Source organism: Caloenas nicobarica, chromosome 2 (genome assembly GCF_036013445.1).
Source record: "Caloenas nicobarica isolate bCalNic1 chromosome 2, bCalNic1.hap1, whole genome shotgun sequence".
NCBI classification, from domain to species: domain Eukaryota; kingdom Metazoa; phylum Chordata; class Aves; order Columbiformes; family Columbidae; genus Caloenas; species Caloenas nicobarica.
Genome location: NC_088246.1, coordinates 808,339 through 831,481, shown reverse-complemented (window position 1 = coordinate 831,481; position 23,143 = coordinate 808,339). Strand labels below are relative to the sequence as shown.

The 23,143-nt window shown below is 63.1% G+C and overlaps 2 protein-coding genes across 2 annotated transcripts; both read right to left on the bottom strand.

Moving 5' to 3' along the window:
• Window positions 1–1,797: 1,797 nt before the first annotated feature.
• LOC135986204 (zinc finger protein 777-like) lies at window positions 1,798–10,418 on the bottom strand. The gene is made up of 6 exons (XM_065630071.1): window positions 10,297–10,418; window positions 9,264–9,638; window positions 7,992–8,118; window positions 7,196–7,309; window positions 6,103–6,357; window positions 1,798–4,305 (listed from the first exon to the last, which is right to left on the bottom strand). Exons 1-6 carry the CDS (start codon window positions 10,318–10,320, stop codon window positions 3,209–3,211), a joined length of 1,992 nt encoding a protein of 663 aa, XP_065486143.1. The 5' UTR covers window positions 10,321–10,418; the 3' UTR covers window positions 1,798–3,208.
• Window positions 10,419–13,620: 3,202 nt separating this feature from the next.
• On the bottom strand, window positions 13,621–22,902 carry LOC135986209 (zinc finger protein 777-like). The gene is made up of 6 exons (XM_065630082.1): window positions 22,778–22,902; window positions 22,232–22,630; window positions 21,298–21,424; window positions 19,192–19,305; window positions 18,906–19,016; window positions 13,621–16,979 (listed from the first exon to the last, which is right to left on the bottom strand). Exons 1-6 carry the CDS (start codon window positions 22,799–22,801, stop codon window positions 16,060–16,062), a joined length of 1,695 nt encoding a protein of 564 aa, XP_065486154.1. The 5' UTR covers window positions 22,802–22,902; the 3' UTR covers window positions 13,621–16,059.
• Window positions 22,903–23,143: the final 241 nt, after the last annotated feature.

The following is a 23,143-nucleotide window of genomic DNA, read 5'->3' as shown; positions in this document are numbered from 1 at the left end:
TCTGCTTTATAAATTGTTTAAAAAAGGGAGGATGCTGTGGTTCCCCTGTGCAGTTGGAGCCCTCCTGGGTGAGCCCCACACTTTGGCACAGCGCTGCCCGCCACTTCACATGCTCTGGCCGCTTGAATTTCATCATTTATAGCCCAAAACGCTGCCGGGAGCCCCGAGGAGCTTCACCCCAGCTTGGGCCATCACAGACAGGTCGGGGGCACCAAGCGGGATTGTTCCCAAGGCCTCACTCTTCCCGCCCACCAGGGTTGGGGGTTAATGCAGTTTAAGGGATTGTGTCAGCATGGCAGCTGTGACACGGGGAGCCGAGTGTAATCCGGTCCCTGAGCCGCTTCCCGGGGCCGGCTGCCTTGCCACGTGCTGCCGGCTCCTGCCCGCACCCCTGAAATCCCCCCAAACCGAGCGGCCGCCCCAGGCAGGGGGCCCGGCTGCCACCCCTGCACCCCACAGCCGCCGCCGGCTCTCCCGGTGTCTCCTTTGCCTCATCTCAGCCCCAAAGCACCTGGACGGCAGCAGTAGGGCGTAGGGAAGGGGACAGTCCCCCCGGTGTCCCCCGAGCCCCTTGCACATCTCTGCAGGCTGCGGGAACACTGGGCTCGGTCCCTGCGAGCGGTGCGCCCCCAAAATCAGACCCCCATGGGCGGCCATCAGCTCTGCTCCCCCCGACCCCGGCGTGCTGCCAGCCAGGGCCCCAGGAGGGGCCCCAAGCACTTCTGGGGACACGGAGCATCCCAGACGTGCAGGTGGCGGCTGGGCTGTCCCTGGCAATGAAGCAGCCGAATAACCCCCCTCGCCGGGTGGCTGCTGCCCTGCCAAAAGCCTCTGCCACCCCTCTGCCTGCTTCCCTGTCACAGCGAGTCCCCAGACTGCGTCCCAGCGGGCGGCTGTGCCGTACCCCTGCTGCGGGAGCTGCGGTTGAACGGGCTGTTGACACTCCAGCCACTGAAGGTCACCTGGCCGCGGTTAAACCCTGGCAGCGACCGGTGCCGCTGGGGCAGGCGAGGCACACGGCGGGGCGAGCGGTCACCGTGCAGGGCACGGGGACACTGGGGACAGTGCGGGCACTGCCAGCCTGGCCACGCCGAGGTGACGGGGGGGCTGCCCGTCCCCAAGGCTCCCCGGGCAGGTCCCAGCAGCTGGCTAGTAAAGGTGTCTAAGTGGCTTTTTTGTCAAAACCCCCTGAATCCCTCCATTTTTAGTAAAAAGGATGTTGCCAGGCCCGTGGCGGTGCCAGCGCAATGAATACGAGCTGCTGAGAACCAGAGTCAGTTCTGCTTTTAATTTCTTTATTTCCCTAATTGCATTTAGCCCTGCCGGGGGGATGCTGCTGGGGGTTCGGGGCAGCCAGGCCCGCGTGTCCTGCACCGGCACCTCCCTCCAGGGACATCAGCCCCCGGGGCAGCACGTCTGACCCACGTCAGCTTGTGCCACGTCTGACCCACGTCAGCTTGTGCCACGTCTGACCCACGTCGGCCTGTGCGTGTGACCTGACCCCCCAAAGTGTCCCAGGGAGTGTCAAACACCCCCAGCAGCGGGAACGCAGGCACCTCGGCAGGAGCCTGCACTGGCAGCCCCAAAATGCTTCCCTCCGCGGTGGCGACTGGCCGGCGGCTCTCGGCAGCTCCACCTGCCCTCGGGTGCTTTCTAGCACGAAAGAGGCTGTAAATTCCAAATTTAGGAGGCGCTCATACGCACGCTAAGTCCTGCAGCCAGGACTTTGGTTCTACAAAAGCATTAACAGGTCCCGACAACTTCTCCCATCATCGCTCTGTTTATTGATGCCACCGTCCAACACGAGATCTGACGCCAGCTCCCCCATGGCACCAGGAGCCTGGCGTGCGCCGCGGGGAGCCGGCACCACCGCCCCGGCGCTTCGGCTGCACCAGCCCAGCCGCAGCCCAGCGCCGGGACCCGCGACCGGGGCGAGCCGGGACTGCAGAGAACCGAGCCACGGAGACGGGAGCTCAAACCGACAGCGAGGAGACCGACCCACTGCCACTCCAGCCACAGCCGCGCGGCGAGGGGCCCCGGACGGTCCCCGTGGGCAGCCCCGACCTGGCTGAGGCTTTTCCAGAGCCAGCCCAGGACCTGCTCCTGTGTCCGGGGCAGGATCCCGCTGCTCTCGCTGCCGGGGAGCACGCGGTCGATGCCACCAGCGAGGCCGAGGGCTGCCCGCGCGTTTCAAAGTGAGCAGAAGAGCAGTTAAACACGGCGACGTCCCGTGCGCAGGTACATCGTGACCCCGCGGCCAGACCTGCGGCTACAAACCGGTCGGCGGTGCCGTCGGTGCAGCTCTCGTAGTGGCGGGAGCGCCGGGGTCGCCGCTCGCCGGGAAGACGTCTGCCGCCGCGGGAGGATGAAGCGCTAGAAATGAGTGTTTGGAGGAGCCTTGCTGATGGGGTTCTACCAGAAAAAGGTTCTTTTACTGTAACTAGTATTTTATTCTATAACTCACGAGTGCATCACAGCCCCGAGAGCCGGGCAGGCACCTATCAGCGCTTCGAATCTAGACACGCAGAGAACTTCCTCGCCACCTGGATCTCGTTTGTACTCACCTCCCCTGGCCGGGGGCTCCTTGTCACACGCGCTGCTGAGCGGCTGCCGCGTCCAGCCCGAGAGCCGGGACCAGGCAGCATCTCTGCAGAGCTCCTGCACAAAAGTGACTGTGCCAGAATCAGCCTACAGAGCATTTAAACAAAACAAAACAAAAATCTTGGCGATCCTAAGTTTGCTTATCAAATAAAAAGTTCCTCCACATTTATTAAAAAAAACCAAAAACCCCAAACAGTAGATTGAAAAAGCAGTTTTGAGTCCTACTCCGGCAAAACACCCTGCACAGGTTGCTTTCGTTGTCGGCTTTGTTTGCCTTTTTTTTTTTTCCTGATGGTGAGGATTCCCCCTAAATCAGCTGCTTCTGTTAATTTTATATATGTAGAACCTTTGAACTTTGCCGCGCGTAGCTTGCTTTAATTAATTAATTTATTTCCAATCAACCTAGCCGTCTCCAACCAGAGCAGCGGCGCTACCACACAAAGCTTCCTTGATGTCCATGCCCTGAGCCGGGGGTGAGGGGTGGGGGGAGATGGAGGGAGAGATGAGCAGAGGAGGAGGAGGACGAGGAGGAGGAGGAGGAGGAGGAAGAGGAGGGATGGATGGAGGGAGGGAGGAAGGGGAGGGAGAGGAAGCCGTGGGCAGCCCCTCACTCTCCCATGTGCGTCCTCAGGTGGTACTTGAGCGACTGCTTGTAGCGGAAGCACTTGGTGCACTCGGTGCAGGGGTACGGCCGCTCGCCGGTGTGCGCCCGCTGGTGCTCCAGGAGATGGTGCTTCTGGGTGAAGTTCTTGCCGCACTCGCTGCAGTGGTAGGGCCGCTCGCCCGTGTGGATGCGCTGGTGCTCCAGGAGATGGTGTTTGCGGATAAAGCCCTTCCCGCAGACGGCGCAGGCGTGCGGGCGCTCGCGGGTGTGGATGCGGTAATGGTTGGTGAGCTTGGACTTCTCGCTGAAGGTCTTCTCGCACTGGCTGCACTGGTAGGGCCGCTCGCCGGTGTGAGTCCGCTGGTGCCGCAGGAGGTGGGAGGGCCGGGTGAAGTTCTTCCCGCACTGGGGGCAGAGAAAAGCCATCTCGTTCTTGCCGGCGTGGATCCGCTGGTGCATGATGAGGCTGATCTGCAGGCGAAAGCTCCTCCGGCACTCGCCGCAGGTGAAGGGCCGCTCCCCGACGTGGGTGATCTGGTGCTTGCTGAGGCTCGACTTGTGGCTGAAGCTGCTCTCGCACTCGGAGCACTTGTAGGGCTTCCCCGGCGGCGGGGGCCGCGCCTGGGGCTTGAGGCCGTGCTCGGGGCGCCGCGGGACCCCCACGCCGCGGCGCGTGTGGCTGCGCTGGTGCAGCAGGAACTGCTGCTTGTTGCGGAAGCTGAGGTCGCACTCGTGGCACTCGTAGGGCCCTTCCTTGAGGTGGTTGCGCTGGTGGATCATGAAGTTGATCTTGAGCATGAAGCTCTTCCCGCACTCGGGGCAGATGTAGGGTCTCTCCCTCGTGCGGTTCCGCTGCTGGGCGAGGGCCGGTTTCATCTCCCCGGAGTCCCTCTCGCAGGCGGGGGGTTTCCCCACGCGTGCGGCCGCCAGGCTCCGGGGCTGCGGTTTGGAGCTGCACTGCGCCTCGCAGCCCAGCCCGGCCTCGTGGCCGGGGAACGCCGGCGGCTCGCTCCTGCCCGAGAACACGGCGCACGGCTCCAGGGTGTCGGGGTCGTCTTCCTCCTCCTCCTCCTCTTCCGTCTTGATCACGACCCCGTCCTCTGCGGGGGAAAACCGGACCAGCGTTAGGGTCATCGGGTGGGACAGGGTGGCCTTTTATCATAGAATCATCGAATCGTTTTGGTTGGAAAAGCCCTCCAAGCTCGTCGAGTCCAACCATAACCCAGCCCTGGCACTGCCCCCTGTCCTGAGAACCTCATGTCCGTCTGTCCAACCCCTCCAGGGATGGTGACTCCAGCACTGCCCTGGGCAGCCTGTTCCAATGCCCCACAGCCCTTTGGGGAAGAAATTGTTCCCCAGATCCACCCTCAACCTCCCCTGGCGCAACTTGGGGCCATTATTTTACACACCTGGGTGGTGCTACAGAAACGTCTGCATGGGCTTCTGCAGCTGTTTGCGCCCACCTGCTCTGCGCGGCCGCCCAGGTGGGAGTGTGTCCTCTGCAGAGGCAAGGCGAGCCCGTGCACCCCCGAAATGGGGAGGACAGACAAACCGCCTCCTGGACAGACCAATTCAGAGTGTGAGGTCAGACCCACCTGCCAAAAGGTTTTGCAATTTCACGATGCCACAAATCAAGAGGGAGGGATAAAAGCGCCATCGATTCGCAAGGACTCGGGCAGCTGAGTGATTTTGGAGCAGCTCCATCTGCTGCCGTTTCGCTGGGTTACAGCAACGCTCCCCGCAGCCGGCACGGCGCCGCTCGACGGAAACACGGCGCGGGGCTGCCGGCTCCCCCGCCGCTCCCCAGACAACGCGCCCAGCCGGGGACCGTCCCCGTCCCTCGGCGTCCCCACAACAGGGCACGCGGAGAACCCCCGTCCTTGCCAGAGGCAAACAGCGGTGGGACGGACGGACGCACGTCAGGCTCCCCCCGCGCGTCACTCACGCCGGAGGTGACCCGCTGTCTTTGTTTGGTGACACCAGCCCTAGCAGGGACACGTGCAGCAGGACGCGCGGCCAGCGTGCCCCGAGGAAAGGCCCGCGGTGGGTCCCCTGCGCTGGACTTTGAGCCGGGCCTATGTGCTTTCCTAGGAAGAGCAGCCGCGCTTTCCCTGAACGTACCAAAGCCAGGGCTCTGTCCCCGCAGCGGGGAAAACCCACGTTCCCAGGTCCCCGCAGCAAGGAGCTCGCCCTGCGCGGACCCGGGGCTATCGCTGGTGGGGCTGTGGCCGCCAGCACCCGCAGCTCCCGCTCAGCCCGCCAGCCGGGGCCCCGCGCGGCAGCCGAGGTGCCGGCTCTCAAATGCTGGTGGCTTGGCTGCTTTCCTTCGGAAAACCGTGAGGAGACCACAGGATCCCGGAGACGAGGTTGAGGACCTCAAGAGCCCAAGCCTGTCTCTCTTGGTTTGTGTTACACCATCGCAAAGCTGTCAGAACACAAGGAACCCGCCGTTCCCACCAGCCCATCTCCTGCTTTCCTATCGAAAACACGTCTGTAGGACCGTATCTGCTGCCCAGCTAGGGAGTCCCCAACCAACGTCCTGCCCTCTGCAACGGTGGGTTTTGGCAGCAGGGGCTCACCGGGGCTGCCTGGGACACATCTTCCCTCCGTCTCCACGTGTAACGAGGGCTTTCCAAACCCGCGGCCACTGCTCACTCACTCCGGAGCAGGTCAGGTGCCCTCAGGGACCACGTTCTGATGTCCACCACGTGTGTGCTGCCTCCTCCTCCCAGCCTGAGGTCTCACCACAGCCACCCCTGAGGTTGCTGCAGCCAGAAACTTTCCTTCTGGTGCCAGCTCTGGGGGGATTTAACCTTTTTCTTTCATTCTCCACCATTGCCTGACCCACCACAGCCCCTCCTGGGCCTCCAGCCCCCGCGACGTGCCACATGTCTCACCTGTGCAGCTCCCGTGGTGAACAATCACTCTCTGGATCTCGTTGAAATCAGCTCCGTACTCGGACGAGTCGCCCAGGCTGGTTCCCGGCAGGTCCCTCGGCGGGGACACGGAGCCGTAGGGGCTCTCGCAGGCGACCTCCTCGTCGGGGCTCTGGAAGCTGCCCTCCGACTGCCCCGACATCCCGTGCAGCTCGGCGTTTTCGGGGCTGTCTTCGGGAAGGAGCTCCTCCGTTTTGATCACAACCCTGATACCAGCTGCAGCAAAGAGAGATTCCCGCCCGCCGTCACGCCCAGAAATCGTGACGAAGAAACCGCTCGCGACAATCCCCGCCAGCTCCGGCTGCCGATCCCGCAGCGGGGTTTCATTGGGGCGGACACTTCTGCTCCCCCTTCAGCCAGCCCTGCCCTACTCCTGCCTCTCGCTCGGGATCCTCCGCAGGCACAGGGTCTCGGCGCCTGCAGCCCAGCACCCCGCGTCCCCCGGCCACAGCGCTGCGCTGGCAGCTCCCTGCGAGCAGCAGGTGATTTTTCTCCTCCCGTTGGTCCCCATTTAACTTCAAGACCCTCGTGACCAAGAGCACAAGGTTGGAGTGACCCCACGTCCGCAGCCTGCGCCAGAGACCCGCAGTGGAGCTGACACCATCCCTTCTAGGACACCTCATCTCCCCAGCAGCCCCCCTTATCTCAGAGCAGGAGTCGCTGTGGGATTTGGGGTCCCTGGAGAAACCCCTCAGCACCGCGGGTCCCTGCGCACAGGACAGATGCTCCAAGGACAAACCCGGGCACCCCACACACAACCAGAGAGGCTGGGGAGCATTTTGGGGGTTTTCCCAATGGGCCCCGATTCCCCTTTCTTGCCGGGCACACCGGCGCCCTGAGGACCTGCTCTGGTTGCAGACGTCTCCCTTGCTGACAGCCCCCAACTCTCCGAGCTCTGCTTGTCCTGGTTTATGTGTCGAGCAGTACCTGGACGTCACATCTCTAATCAGCCAAACCTGCGCGGCTCCTCCTGACAACCACCTCGGGCGCAGCGCTCGGAAACACCTGCTGCGGCCTCGGGGCGCGCAGCATTTCTGAACGCGACCCGTCTCACCTGCGGTGGCATCGGTAATGATCTCGCTCTCCTCCAAGTCCTGCTCGGTCCTGACCCGCGATTCCTCTCCTTGCTCGACCTGAGACAGAACGCCAGGTTTGGAAATTGCATAGTCTGTTGAGAGACAGAGGGATGGAGGGATTAGTGCACAGGAAATTTGAACGTTGGCTTCCACGTCTCCCCAGCGCCTGGGGGAAAATGTGAAGACACTCAGGAGCATCGACAGAGGGGCTGCGGGCAGAAAAGCCGGGTGCTGCGGGCAGGGTGGGACCCCTGGACCAGCAACAGAGATTCATGGAGGCAGGAGCCGAGATGCCACACACAGAGGAGCCACCTTCAAGTAGAAACCCAACCCGGGCATTCTTCTGGTAGGGTTTTAGAACTTCTCACTCAAATTCCTGGCTCTCCTGAAGCCACAAGCATTTCACCTCTGGGCCCCAGCAGAGCCAGAATTTCTCCTGCAGCCTCCACAGGGAATGCCCCAAAGGAGTGAAGCTCAGACCCCATCAGACAACTTTCCCCTCCGCAAAAGTTTCCTCTGAAGGGCTGCGTGAGCCGGTACCCGCTGCAGACCCAGAAGAGGACGGGAAACCCTTCCAAGAGCCACGGCTGGGGAAGGGGCTGGCGTTTCACCCAGTAACTCCGGCTGCAAGGGGCTTTGGGAGTTCTGCAACCTCCTGTGCTCTTAATTCTCCATGTAAAATGGGGCATCTGGGTCTCAAGGGGATCTCTGAGGAGTCAGGAGGTGCCCAAGGCTGCGGGCAGCCAGGAGCCCTGGAGAACCTGCCGTCCTTACCCAGGGAGATGAGCGACTCGTAGTTCCCCTTCATCACGTTCTTGTACAGCTCCTTCTGCCACTCCTCCAGCTTCTCCCATTCCTTGGCGTTGAAGTAGACGGACACATCGTCAAACGTCACGGGCACCTGCGACCACAGGGAGCACAGGGGTTGGCGCGGCCGCCTCCCTCCCCCGGAGCCCCGCGCGTTATCTCCGGCGCGAGCAGCTCCCGACGGGCTTCAGCTGCTTCAAGGCCATCAACAAGTTGGGTTTTATATTTAAAACAACTCCCGAACATGTATTTCTATGAGATTAAAGGTCTCAGCCAAGTGGCCAGTTCCTGGTGATGAACCCAGGCCGTGATTTCCCCAAACGACACCGACCTCCTCCTCTTGGTCCCCGCACGGGCAGAGGTGACCGGGCTTGCACCCGCCTGGAGGGAGCGTAAAGGAGATAAAAATCGGGCGCTAGGGCTGGACCTCACTTCTATTGATGAGCTGATGTAAACCCCCAGATTCGATTACCCCAGAACTCGAGGGAAAACCCTCCCCAGGCTGAGGGGCTCCCAGTTCTCGTCAGCTGCTGTGTGCAAACCGGCCGGGAGCAGCCTGCCGGCTTCCAGCCTCTTTGCCGAGTAACAATTTCTAGGGATAAATTCAGGATGCACGAGCTGGGCTCTGCTCAGCTTCTGCTCCCTGATTCACTAAGGGGGTGTCGGGGTGTGAACCCCCCTCCTCCAGACCCCTCCGCTCTCTCCGACGAAGCGGCAATGTTCACTTTGCTGTGTCCCATCTGCAAACCTTCTTTTAGCCAGCGGGATGTGGAAAGGAGGTATGAACCCCATGTTGATGGGGGGCTCCTTCTGACGCTCGGCTCAGCTCAACCATGAGCGCAGGGAGCTCGTCTGTGTCCCCCTAAATCCCAGAGGTTCCCGCTTGCTCCTTCCCCAGCCCAGGAGACCCCACTGCAGCACCAGGGTGGTGAAAGAAACGCTGCTTAAAAAAAAGAACCATCAAATCTGCAGGGTTTCTCTCTCAAAAAACAGAGTAAATCGCTCCCGGGGTGCACAGCACGGTGAAGCGGAACCGAAACCTCCGGCCGGAGGATGGGGGGACGTTCCCCTCGGGTCCATCTCCCACCGCAGGACATGCCGGGAAGACACGAGTGGCAGCTCTGCTGCCTCCAGCTCCCGATGACGAGCGACTTCACCTGCGCCGCGGCCGTCCCCGCTCACCCACCACATCTCCCCCCTCACGGGAGCATTTCGGGTGCAGACCCGGGACACCGCTACCTTGGGGACTTCCCCCTTCCTGCCCGGGGGCAGCCGCAGGATCCAGAAGTTTCTGTTCTTCAGCAGGTTCTCCATGTTCTCCAGGCGCCGCTGGAGCAGCCCGTACTCCTGGATGAGGGTGCCCAGCGCCGCGCACTTGCTCTCCAGCTGGTTCCCCAGCTCCGCCGCCGTCTTCTCGCAGTCGATCAGCTTCTTCTCGGCCATCCCCGTCCGACCCTCCAGGTCGAGCAGGCGGGTGGAGTGCGAGTCCACCTTCCTCTCCACCGCCTGCACGGCCGCCACCACCGTCAGGGACAGCTCGGCCGTCTGCGTCTCCCGCTCCGAGGTGCGCTCGGGCCGCGGGGGCGAGGGGCAGCGCGGCGGCAGCACCGGCTCCTGCGGGCACAGGGTGCGGGGGTCAGGGCACCGCCGGGGGGGCGGGGATGCGCGCGTGTCCCTGCTGGGGTGTGTGTCCCACAGCGCCGGCACCGCGGGTGACACTGGGGAGGGGAGGTGACAGGGGACAGCAGAGCCCCGTTGCCATGGGCACGGCGATGGGACACCCCGGGGGGGCCGGTGAGCGCTGTCAGGACAAGGACGCCCCGTCGCCATGGGGACCGGGCGGTGACAGGGGCGGGGGGGGCGGCCTGTCACCGGGGAGCGGGGGCTGTCACGGGGGCGGCGGGGGGCTCTCCCCGACCCGCAGGGCCCGGCCGCCGGGGCGGGGTGGGGGGGCGCGTTGCGGCGGGACGGGCAGGCCCGGGCCCCGACGGCAGCTCGGGCGCCGCCGGCCGCAGAGGCCCGGCCCGGCCTGGCCCGGGCGCGCCGCCCCCCCGGGGCCGCCCGCGCCGCCGCCGGCGCTGCCCGGCCCTGCGCGTCCCCCCGGGGGGGCGGCCGCGGCCCCGCGCGCTGACAGCCCCCGCCGGCCCCCGCCCGCCGCCGCCCGCCGCGGCCCCGACGGCGCGGCCCGCCCCGACGTGCGGCCCTCGGGCGCCGGGCCGGGCCGCGACCCGCGGCGGGCGGGCGGGCGGGGCGCGGCGGCGGGCGGCCTTACCTGAGCGGGAGCCCCCTCGGCCATGGCCCTTTGTTCCCTGCCCGGGGCCCCGGGGGCCGCGGCCGGGAGGATCCAGCGCCCGCTCGCTGCTTCACCTCCGCCCGCCGCCGGGCATCGGGCTGGGCCCGGGGTGGCGCGGCGCGGCGGGGCGGGGGCGCGGCGGGGCGGGGCGGCGGGGCGGGGCGCGGCCCGGCCCGACCCGGCCGGGGGAGGGAAGGGAACGGGGCCGGGGCGGGGGTGGGGGGGAGCGGCGGCGAGAGACCGAGCGCGGCTGCGGGTCCCGGCTCCGCCGCTCCGCGCTGGGCGCTCCGGCCCCGCCGCTGCCCCGCCGAGCCGGCAGGGGGCGGGCGGGCCAGCGCCGCCGCGCGCGGGCCGCGCCGGGGGCCGCGCCGGGCGGGGCGGAGCGGGACACCCGCCACCCGAGCGCCCCCTGCCGCACCGACGGCATCACCGCGCCACCGTCGGGGCCCCCCCGCCGGCACCGCCCGGCCCCGCCGCGCGGGAACGCAGCGGGGGCAGCGGGGGGGGCCGGGATCGGGCCCGCGGGGCCCCCGCGCCGGGCGGGGCTGCGAGACGAGCCGGGAGCTGGGGACACTGGGAGAACCTGGGGGGCGCTGGGGAAAGGCCGGGCGGGGGGCGAGGGAGCGGCGGGGCCGGGGGAGCTGGGGGGGGCCGGGGGCGGGCCCTGGGTTGGTTGCGGGGACTGGAGAGGGACTGGGGCTGACCGCGGGAACTGGGGGGGGACTGGGGGTAACTGGAGGGGCTGGGAGGACTGGGGGGAATTGGGAGGTGCCGTCAGGAACTGGGAAGGGGCTGGGGGAAACTGGGGACGAGCTGCAGGTAACTGGAGAGGGCCTGGGGGCGACTGCGGAGGCCAGAACTGGGGGGAGACGGGGGGTAACCGGAGGAGCTGGGGGAACTGGGGAGGGACTGGGGGAACTGGTGAGAGCTGGAGGGTTACTGGGGAGGGACTGGGGGTAACCGGAGGAGATGGGGGAACTGGGGAAGGACTGGGGGTAACTGGGGAGAGATGGAGGGTTACTGGAGAGGGACTGGGGGTAACTGGGGAGAGATAGAGGGTTACTGGAGAGGGACTGGGGGAACTGGAGGAGCTGGGGGAACTGGGGAGGGACTGGGGGAACTGGTGAGAGATGGAGGGTTACTGGGGAGGGACTGGGGGAACTGGGGAGGAACTGGCAGGGACTGCAGAGGAGCTTGGGGAGACTGGAGGGAACTGGGGAGAGAATGGGGGGAACTGGAGCAGGACTGGGGAAACTAGAGCAACTGGGAGAACTGGGGAAGGACCGGGGCAGCTGGGGAGGGGCTGGGGGAGACTGGAGAGGATCTGGGAGTAACGGGGGCAGTCCAGGGGTAACTGACTGGGGAGAGACTGGGGAAACTGGAGCTGTTCTAGGGGTAACTGGGCTGACTGGGAGGACTGAGGAGTGACCGGCAGGAGAACTGGGCGGGACTGAGGGGGAGCTGAGGAAACTGGGGGGGCTGTGGGGGGTAACTGGGAAGGGACTGGGCAGACTGGGGATAGCGGGGGGCGCCGGGGGGCCCCGGGCACTGGGGGGACACTGGAGGGAACTGGGGAGACACGGGGGGCCCGGCAGGAGCCGGGGTCAGGCCGGGGGTCACCGGGGGTCCCCCCGCCCGCCCCGTCGGGCGCCGCCATGGCCGGGGCTGCGCGAGCGCCCCCTGCCGGCCCCGCCCCCCCCCGCGCGGCCCCGCGGGCCCGTGAAATGGCGGCCGGAGGGCGGGGTCGCCATGGAGACCGACCCCCCCGGGACCGGCCCCCGCCCCCGGCCCGACCGGGGCTGTCGGGGCTCCGCGGGGACGCGCCGACCGTCCGACCCCTCCGGTCCCTCCACGGCCCCCCGCATCCTGTCCCATCCCGTCCCAATCGGTCCCGTTCTGTCCTGCATCATCTGTCCTGCCCTGTCCCATCGCACCCCGTCCCATCCCGTCCATCCTGTCACATCTGCCTTGTCCCATCCCATCCATCCTGTGACATCTGCCCCGTCCTGTCCCATCCATCCTGTCACATCTGTCCCAGCCCATCCGTCCTGTCCCATTGCGCTTTGTCCCATCCATGCTGTCCCCTTGCACCCTGTCCTGTCCCATCCATCCTGTCCTGTCCCATCCATGCTGTCCCCTTGCACCCTGTCCCCTCCTGTCCCATCCCATCCTCCCTGTCTCATCCCACCCCATCCTCCCTGTCTCATCCCACCCCATCCTGTCATGTCCCGTCCAGTCTTGTCGTGTCCCCTCCTGTCCCCTCCTGTCCATCACAGCACATCCTGTCCCATCCCGTCCCACCCCATCCTGGCTCATCCCACCCAGTCCTATTCTGTCCTGTCCCACCGCACCCTGTCCCATCCCATTCCACCCCGTCCCCTTCCATCCTGTCATACCCTGTCCAGTCTTGTGTCCCACCCTGTCCATCCCATCCATGCCCTTCTGTCCCATCCGTCTCATCCAGTTCCATCCTGTCCCACCCCATCCTGCCCTGTCCCATCCCATTTCATCCCCTCCATGCTGTCCCGTGTCATCCCATCCCTTTCTGTCCCATCCCCACCCAACCCCACACCACGCCTTCCCATCCCTTCTGTCCTGTCCCCCCTGTCCCCCCCGGTGCAGCCGTGTCCCCTCCCGCAGCCCCGGCCACACTCCGTGCGTGGCAGCAGCCCCCCCAGCCTCACTCCCTGTCCTGACCTCGGGGACCCCCAGCACGGGGTGACAATGGGGGGAAGTGGGTGACACAGAACGCGGGAGGGCAGGAAACCCTCAGGATTGCAGGAACAGGGAGGGGCGATGCCGGAATGGGGGACAGCAGAGCAATGATGGGCGGGGACCCGAATTCGGGACCCCCTGCCCGGGCCCATCCGGGCTGTCCCAGGGAGCCGTGGCAGGTGACACCTATGGGGGGGGGACACCAGGAGCAGCTTTGGGACAGAGGGTCACTGCCTGGGCGCTCAGCTGTCCCAGTGCAACTGGGGAGACTGGGATCCTGGGGCAGAGGGAGCGCTGAGCCTGGCTGCTGGAAGGACCCACACTGTACATAGAGAGATACATCTATATTTATATTTATCTAGATCTATCTATATTTATTTCCCACTAGCGGATCCACATGGTGATCAGCCAGAGGGGACAAGGATGCAGCCACTGGTGCTGTGTTCATACAAGCGCTGCGTGTCTGATCTGGGCTCCTGGCCACATATGTACATGTATATATATACACACATACACACAGCGCATGCACACACCATAAACGTACATACGTGGACATTTATGGTGTCTCCATGTGCTCAGCCTCGCTGCAGCCAGCAGCCGTCACCCTGCCCTTGATCAATGTTTTGTCCCCTCCCGAGCCCTCCCGGTTCCTCGGAGCGTGGGGGGATCTGCCCGGGAGGATCCGCCCGGGGTCCCCCGCTCCAGCTCTGGCCTGGAGCAGCTTCTAGAAGTGCAGCGTGTCCCCCCTGCACCCTGCAGTGCAGGACACCGGCGAGCAGAGGGGACATGGGGACAGGTGGGACACAAGACACAGGGTGCTGGGGGTGCCGGAGCTGTGCCAGGCACCCCTCCACAAACACCCCAGGACAGAGGTGACCCCCCCACCAGGCATGGCCCCGGGGCCAGGCGGGGGTGACATGATGGGTACAAACCCCCCCAGGGACAGCGGTGGGGGACATGCTGCTGGGGAAGGGCAGGACCCTCCTGGGACAGAATGGGCACCCACCGGCCCCGGGTCCCCAGTGTCCCCCGGGCCACGCGAGGCCCCGGCGCAGCGAGACAAAGGTCCCGGGGGGCCAGGCCTGGCAGGAACAGTTTATTGGCAGCCCCGGTACAAAGAGTTTGGGTACGTGCAAGCGAGGAAGCGGCGATGCCAACCCAGCACAGCCCGGCTTGGTGGCTCCGACGGGCACGAACGAGCCCGGTCCCATTTGCCGAGGTCCCTCCGGCGCTGCTGGGCTGCCAGAACGCGCCGTCCAGTGAGAGACAAACCCAGGGCGTTGCGGCTGCACCCTCGGCGGAGCGCCGGGGCTCCTCTCACCCACTGCAGTCAGTCCACAACCTCCCAGAGCCGCAGCCACGCCGGTGCTTCTCCCGGCACGGAATGGTCCCGCTCTGTCCCGCAGCAGCGCCCGGCCACCACCACAACCTCCCAGAGTACATTATTCTCACGTAAAACCAAAGTCTGCTTCCAGCCATCGCGGTAGCAGAGAAAAAGCTTAAAAACATGAAGCCCCAACGCCAGACATCGGCCACAGCAGCCCCGGAGCCGTGCCAAGCAGCTTCATTTGCCGGCCCCGGCTCCCCAGATGCTCAGCGCAGACAGTAACAGGCTTGAGCAGAGCCCGCTCAGCTTGCGCGGTTCATTAGTTCTGCAAATTACCTGGAAAACGCTAATAAACACCAGCCGGGTGCTGGGCAAAGGTGCTGCAAGTGTCACGGCAGGAGGGGGGCGAGCAAGGACGAAACAGCAAGGGGGGCAAAGGGAGTGGGGCTGCGACCACCCACCGCAGACGGGCTTCGCAACGGAAAAACACTGTATTGACAGACTTACAAAAGTTATTACAAAACACAATCACGAACCAGCAGCTGACGACACACAGACACCACTTAGAGCCACCTCAGGAACAACAGCAATTAGCTCCGAGAACTCGACCAATATTTACACAGACATCGGGAAAAACTCTGGTCAGTTATCTCATACATTTAAGTGCTTTAGATCAACTGTGGAATATAGTGTCACGCATTTCCTTGTAGTATTATAATAATAATAATAATTAATAATAATAATAATAATAATAATATACCACTTCTAGATTAACTAAAAACCAAACAGCTCTTTACAGGGGTTAGGAGAAGTTGCTTTCACTCATCTGACTTACCTGAGTGTGAGACCAAACCCAGTTAAAAAATAAGAATAAAATCACCTTCATTGACAGGAGTCCGTGAGACGGACCAGCGGCTCCGTTCCCTTGGGCCAGAGGGAAACGACAGCCTGGCTGGTACCAGAAAAATCCTTCGAAAGAACAGAGACACGTCCTCCTCGGGCGAGTGACCCGATTGCAGCTCTGCACGTGCCCTTCCCTCCTCCTCAGCCCCATCTCCTGCCCCAGCTCTCCTCCTGCACCTGCTTCTCCTCGCCTCGCTCTCTGCCGCTCTCTCCTCTCGGCTTTTCCGCCTCTGACAAATCCTACATCGTGCCCCTAACCCACGTTTCTGCCTCACTTGGTTCATCCCAGCCTTGGCCTTGCAGCACGGCGCTGCCGTTGGAAACGTGACAAGGCGCCGGGGAGCGGTCACCGGGAACGGGCACCGTCCTGCCCTCCCTGGCGCCTCCAGCCTCGCGGTGTGAAAGGAGCGGAAAGAAGAAAGCGAAAGCTCGTCACTCCCGAGTATGCACAAAGATCAGTGGGGAAACACCTGCTAAATACGCACCCCAGAGAATCGCTCGGGGTTCTTCTCTACAGGCGAAGATCCCACCCTGTGTCGGGGACAGCCAGGCCGCGGCCCAGGCCGCTGGGAAGTCCCACGTCACCCCGCGGGGTCCAAGAGGTGCCTGGGCCACCCGATCAGAGTTTTTGGTTTGTTTTTTTTTTTTAAGAGGAATTGCTTTGCTGCTTCGACAAAGCGGGCTTGGTTAGCATGACCACATGGATTAGCTGCGATACGAGTTCACCTCCCACCACGCTGCACATCCACCTGCTCGACCGTCACCGCGAGCGCCTCCGGCCCGGCCCCCGCCGGGCGCTACTCCTTAGTTTCTTTTTTCACGCAGAAATGGCCAGTTTGGGTCGCCGACTCCAGACTGTGCTGCGAATCCTCCATGGGCTGTGGGTTGCGGGAGTGGATTTTCTGGTGACAGTTGAGAGACTCTTTGTAGCGGAAATGCTTCCCGCAGACAGGGCACTGGTAGGGGGTCTCCCCGGTGTGGACCCGCCAGTGTTTGATGAGGTGGTCGCGGCGGATGAAGCTCTTGCCGCAGGCCGTGCACTGGTAGGGCCGCTCGCCGGTGTGGATGCGCTGGTGCCGGATGGCTTTCGAGAGGTCTCGGAAGTCCTTCCCGCAGTAGGTGCACGTCAGCGGCCCGTCACCCTTCCCGGTGTGCAGCTTCTGGTGCAGGATCAGGCTGACCTCCAGGCTGAAGCTCTCCTTGCACTGCGAGCAGGTGTAGGGTCTCTCCACCGTGTTGTTCACCTGGTGCCGGACGAAGCCATACTTGAAACCGGAGCTTTTCTCCCCGTCGGGGCGCTTGGAGGGTTTGGAGCGGGAGGGCCCTTGGGCTTTCGTAGGGGTCACTTTGGATTTCTGCCGGAAGGTTTCTCCGTGCTCCAGGGACGTGCAGGCCTCCTCGTCGGCGTGCGCTTTCTGGTGGGCGGTGAAGAGCTGCTTGTCCAGGAAGCTCTGCCCGCATTCGCAGCAGATATACGGCCCCTCCGCTGCGGCCACGTCCTCGGGAACGTCCTTCTTGGCCAAGTCCCTCCCCCGGCGAGTGGAACGCCTCAGCCCGTTGCCCGTCGCGGTTCTCTGCTGCGGGGCCGATCCGCTGCGGTTCTTGCTGCTTGGCTTCGTCTCTTCTTCCGGGCTCGAGAAAACTTCTTCCCACTTTCCTGACAAGGAGTCGGAGAGCTTGAGGCTTTCGGGATCTTCCTCGTCACACTGCTGTTCATCTGGCAGAGCAGAGACATTTGTATCATTTCTTTGAGATAAGAACCGCCTCGTTATTTAGACCACAACTCTCAGGGCAGAGGTGGCCTCTGTGTCGCACACACCGGGCACTATGGGGCTGCAAGTCCCAGCTCGGAGCTACCTAAGCAGTACGGGAATGGAAAGCCAAAGGACTTTGACGTGGAATTATAGAATTATTTAGGCTGGAAAAGACCTTCAAGCTCATCGAGTCCAACCATAATGTAAATCTAGCACTACCCATGTCCCTGAGAACCTCATCTCCAGGGATGGTGACTCCAGCACTGCCCTGGGCAGCCTGTTCCAATGCCCCACAGCCCTTTGGGGAAGAAATTGTTCCCCAGATCCAACCTCAACCTCCCCTGGCGCAACTTGAGGCCGTTTCTTTGTGTCCCTGTCTCCCCTCAGCTCCTGTTCTCCAGCTGAACCCCCAGCTCCCTCAGCCGCTCCCATCACACTTGTGCTCCAGCCCCTTCCCCAGCTCCGTTCCCTTCTCTCAACTCACTCCAGCACCTCAAGGACTTTCTTGGCGTGAGGGCCCCAAACTGCCCCCAGGATTCGAGGTTTGGCCTCCCCAGGGCCCAGCACAGGCCGGTCACTGCCCTGGTCCCGCTGGCCACACCAGTGCTGGTACCAGCCAGGATGCTGGTGGCCTCTTGGCCCCCTGGGCACACGCTGGCTCATGTTCAGCCGCTGTTACCAACACCCCCAGGTCCTTTTCCAGCCGCTCTTCCCCAGCCTGCAGCGTTCATGGGGTTGTTGTGACCCAAGTGCAGGACCCGGCACTTGGCCTTGGTGACCCTCAGACGACTGGGCTCAGCCCATCGATCCAGCCGGGCCAGATCCCGCTGTAGAGCCTCCTGCCCTCACGCAGGTCAACACTCCCACTCAACCCAGTATGTCTGCAAACTCACTGGGGGTGCGCTTGATCCCCTCATCCAGCTCACCGATAAAGATTTCTTGGGAAAGCTCAGACAGTACAACAAGGTCTCTACACAGAGCTAGACAAAAAGTATGTTCCTCAGCAGGAGGCAAAGCAGAACGGGTCTTTAAAATGTGGTTTAGGGTGAAGACAAAAAAAATTGAAGAGTAAGGAATAAAACCTCCCTTTGTTCTGGGCTTGTACAGCCAGAGGATGCCCCATGGCATAAACAGTAACTCAAAGTGACTGCCAAGGACCCTGAAAAGCGCCCAGAGGACCTGGGGATGTGGAGAAAAGGGCTGAAAACCACAAGTGAAGCTGTGCCAAGCATTTGTGCACCCAGAGCAGACTGCTCAGCACTACCACAGGGCTCTTCGTCTGCTCGTTGTTTCACTAGATATCTAAACATGCAGCTTGAAAAGAGGCCGCTTGGTTTGTGTCAGGCTGAAACTCCGGGACAGCATCGGCCAGAAGAGCTGAGCTGCTGCTGAGAACGGGGCCGGGAAGCCAGAGGCTCGTCCAGCGAGGGACGCGTCCCAGCGCGGCTCACAAGTCCCCGTGCTCCAAAGCAGGGACCCAGAGTGACAGAGTGGTGACAAGGCCACGCTCTTTGCTGCTCCACAAGCAGCCTGACAGAAAAGTCTGGAAAAGACTTTAAGACCTTTGTTGCCCACACCATTGAAGCTCAGCTGCACTACGCACGCTCCCGCTCACCTCTGTGCCGAGGCTGACCAAACACACGACCTTGCCGCGTGCTGCGGCACCGCACGGGTGATCTGCAGCCCCCTGCCAGCCCCCGCCTGCTTGTACAGCTCGTGTGCCGCACGTGTGGATCCACCTGCCTCGGCTGCCACCCCTGAGCCTCGAGGGGAGCCCGGCAGAGCCCTCGGCGAGCAAAGGAGATCACCCCAGGCAACCCCCAAAAACCTGCGCCCACCTCCCTCTGCGCCCTGCGCAGCACCAGGCCGAGCTCTGCGCCATCACTCACAGCTACCAGGGACCTCCATGCCCTCCTCTTCCTCGGAGCCCTCATGGCTTTCGGCCAGAGCCTCTTCATATTTACTCCATGAGCTGTCGTCGGGACCAGGAAAGGAAAACTCTGTGTGCAAGAGAGAGAATGACAGGAGTTTATGCTCGCACCTGCTTTACAGGGGATTTCAGGAGAGATGGTCACATCAGGTAAGAAAAGCAACAGCAGAGGCGAGCAGGAGAGCGCCAGCAGGCACGTGCCTGCTCATCACCTCCCACCGAGGCCCAGGAACCGGGTGGCTCACCGGTGCTGGGCTCTGTGGGGGTCTCTCCTCCGTCGGAATCATCCTGATCCTCTGCGTTGGGATCTTCGCCTTGCTCAATGCGGGACAGAAGGTCGGGCTTCGAAATGGCAGCATCTGCGTGTAAAAGAAAAAACAAGGAGGATCAGAGTGTTTCCTTCGCCCTCGCACGGGAGAGACTCTCCAGCCTTCACCCACCAACCTTCCTGCGCTGCTGGAGGTGACGGGGACGGAAGGAGAGGCTTAAGAAGCTGCTCTCCTACGTCTGCACCGCTCACCCGGGCCCTGGGGTACGAGGAACCGCGGCCGTGCTTACCTCCAGGCTTCCTTCCTCCTCCTCGCTCCGCTAAGGTCCGCAGATCCATTGCAAAGGGGACTCCAGCTCGGGGACAGCAGCAGAGCTGTCACAGCGGCCGCGGGGGAAGTGCCCTCCCCAGGCGGTTCCCTCCAGCCAGGGCCGCTCCGTCCCACTCGTCTGACTCACTGGCTGCTCGTGGACGTGGGTGGGGGAAAGGGGACAGTCACCATCTCTCCCGGGGCAGGGAGCGGAAAACTTCATCTCCAAACCAGCACGAGCTCTGGGCGCTCGTTCCCACCGCTGCAGAGCCGTTCGCCTTTGCGAGGGCTGAACCCCTAAACCTCATCGCTCAAAGGAAACCTTCAGATGAAGCACAGGTAGGTTTTCCTAAGCTCAGGCTTAGAATTTAAGCTCAGATCCACAGATCCCCTTCAGCGGGACTGTGGCGTTCCTGTGCCTCCAGCACAGGATGTGGGATTGTTTTTTAAACAGAATGGGGTGGGCAGTATTTATCCTTCACCGTTGTCCCTGGCATAGGGATGGCAGAAAACCTCTGTTCAAAAAAAAAACCAAAAAAGAGAGGAAGAAATGTAAAAAAAAAAAAATAAAAAAAAAGACAAAAGGGCTGAGTTGGGCTTGCACAGCACAAGGAGGAGCCGTTGCTCTACCACTCGTGTGCAGCCACGGCAAAATCATTTCTCACAAGACAGGTGTTTGTGAAGGGAACGTGTCCCCCCGAGGGAACCCCTGCAGCCAGGACTGGATGGAGCAAGCAGAGAATGTTTGTTTGGCCGTGAACATGCTGCCCTGAGCCGGCTGCTTCTCCCCGGCAATACAGGAGCAGATATCGCAACTGCTTGTGCAAGAAACGTTCCTGGGCTGAGGCTGGGGTCAGACAGAGCATGGAGGCAGCTGCCAAACCTCACGTTTCTTCCCCCCAGAAGGCTGAGCAGTCGGGGGGACAGGACAGAGGGGGCTGGAAGGAAGTTGGGGGGCAGGACACCCCTCTGCTGTCAGGCACTGAGCGGCGAGCGGACGGAGGCACCCAGCGCAGTGGATCTGGGGAGCTTCGCATGATGAACTCCCCCTTCTCCGTCTTAGAACCACAGAATCACAGCTGGTTTGTGTTGGAGGGCCCTTCCCAGCCCCCCAGTGCCCCCTGCCATGAGCAGGGACATCTGCACCAGCTCAGGTTGCTCAGAGCCCCGTCCAGCCTGGCCTGGGATGTCTCCAGGGATGGTTCAGCCACCACCTCTCTGGCCAACCTGGGCCAGGCTCTCACCGCCCTCAGGGCCAACAATTCCTTCCTCATGTCCGGCCTGAATCTCCTTCCTTTAGTTTAAAACCATCACCCCTTGCCCTATCACGATAGGCCCTGCTCAAAAGTCTGTCCCCATCTTTCTTATGGGCCTCTTTTATGTACAAAAAGGCCCCAATAAGGTCTCCCCGGAGCTTCCCTTCTTCAGCTGAACACCCCAACTCTCTCAGCCTGTCCTCCCAGCAGAGCTGTTCTAGCCTCAGGTCATTTCTGGGGCTCCTCTGGCCCCTCTCCAGCAGGTCCATGTCTGTCCTGTGCTGAGGGTTTCTCTCCTCTCACCCCTCCTCCTCCTCCTCCTCTTCCCAACCCAGGTGCTCACTCACAGAGACCATCAGGGAGCCATGGTCACTGCGGTGACACTCACGATATCCATCACCGTCAAACTGAACTAATTCCCCACCCCGCACACCCTCCCCGTTCCCCGATCTCGCAGGCACAGCCGCAGTTCCCATCTGGGAAAATCTGCGGCAGCCGAAGCCCAGCTCATCTTTACCCATCGAGATGACTGCCTCGTAGTTTCCTTTCATGATGTGCCTGTAAAGTTCCTTCTGCCACTCGTTCAGGCTCTTCCACTCCTCCTCAGAGAAGTTAAACGAAGCATCATTGAACGCCACAGGGACCTGCAATTAGAGGCATCATACGCTCGGTTGTTTTGTTTCCTGAAGAAAACACCCAGGGGATGTTTTATCGTTCAAAATCCTCAAGTGCTGCACAAGACGGTTCTGCGTGGGCGACGTCCTGCACACAGCGCTTGGCACAGACTCTTCCTCACTTCATTTCTAAGGCGGTCTAGCCTCTGAAGAGGAACTGGGGACGTTACCAAACCCGCGCGGGCACACGGGGCTGAGCCTTGTGCGTAATTAACACAAGGGGACCTGCGCTGATCAGAGAATCGTTTTGGTTGGAAAAGCCCCTCAAGATCATCGAGTCCAACCATAACCTAAATCTAGCACTACCCCATGTCCCTGAGAACCTCATCTCCGTCTGTCCAACCCCTCCAGGGATGGTGACTCCACCACTGCCCTGGGCAGCCTGTTCCAATGCCCCACAGCCCTTGGGGGAAGAAATTGTTCCCCAGATCCAACCTCAACCTCCCCTGGTGCAACTTGAGGCCGTTTCTTTGTGTCCCTGTCACCCCTCAGCTCCTGTTCTCCAGGCTGAACCCCCAGCTCCCTCAACTGCTCCCATCACACTTGTGCTCCAGCCCCTTCCCCTTCTCTCAACTCGCTCCAGCACCTCAAGATCTCTTTTGTCCTGAGCTGATGCACCTACCCCTCTGCCCGCTGTTTTGAGCACTGAGGTGACTCCGGTGCCCCTGGTGATAGCTCTTGCCAAGATGACACCACCGCAGGGAAGCTGCATCCCTGGAACAGGGCTGCGAACACGGGGAACATGCAGAACAACAACCGGGCAGAGAACACCGTTACCTTGGGGACTTCCCCTTTTGCCCCCGGGGGCAGCCGCAGGATCCAGAAGTTTCTGTTCTTCAGCAGGTTCTCCATGTTCTCCAGGCGCCGCTGCAGCTGCCCGTACTCCTGGATGAGGGTGCCCAGCGCCGTCCATTTGCTCTCCAGCTGGTTCCCGAATTCCACCGCCGTCTTCTCGCAGCCGATCAGCTTCGTCTCCGCCATCCTCATCCTGCCCTCCAGGTTCATGAGCTGGGCGGCCTGGGTGTCCACCTTCCTGTCCACGGTCTGGATCTCGGTGACCAGCGTCAGGGAGAGCTCTGCGGCCGGGGGCTCGGGCTCTCCGCCGGGGCCCTGCTCGGGGGCGGCCAGGGGCTGCTCCAGGGCCAGCTCCTGGGACTCCATCTTCCAGTCCAGCTCCTGCGGGGGCACACACGGGACCTGGTTCCGCCGGCCGGGCCGCGGGGGGAGCGGGGCCGAGAGGCCTCAGGCGCGGGGGGGCGGGAGACGGGGCCAGGCCGGGGGGCGGCGGCTAAGCGGGGGGCGCGGGGAGCCGGCAGCGCTTACCTGAGCGGGGGCCCAGTCGGCCATGGCCCAGCGGGTGCGGCGGGGGCGGCGGCGGCGGCGGCGGAGCGGGGCGGGCGGCGGCGGCGCCTCCTCAGCAGCGGCGGGGCAGAGCGGCCATGCCGAGAGCGCGGGGCACGCTGGGAGCGGCGGCGGGCGGGGCGGCGGCGACACCTGGCGGCGAGGCGGACCGCCGGTCACCGGCAGCGACGGGCGCCAGCGCCGCACCGCCGGCCGCGCGCTGATTGGGTGGCGGCCCGGCCAATCCGCGCGGCGCCCGCTGGTGGCGGACCAATAGCTGGGTAGAGCGGGGCGGGGCGGGGCGTGCCCGTGCGCGCGCTCCCGCCGGCGGCAGCGGGAGCGCGCGGG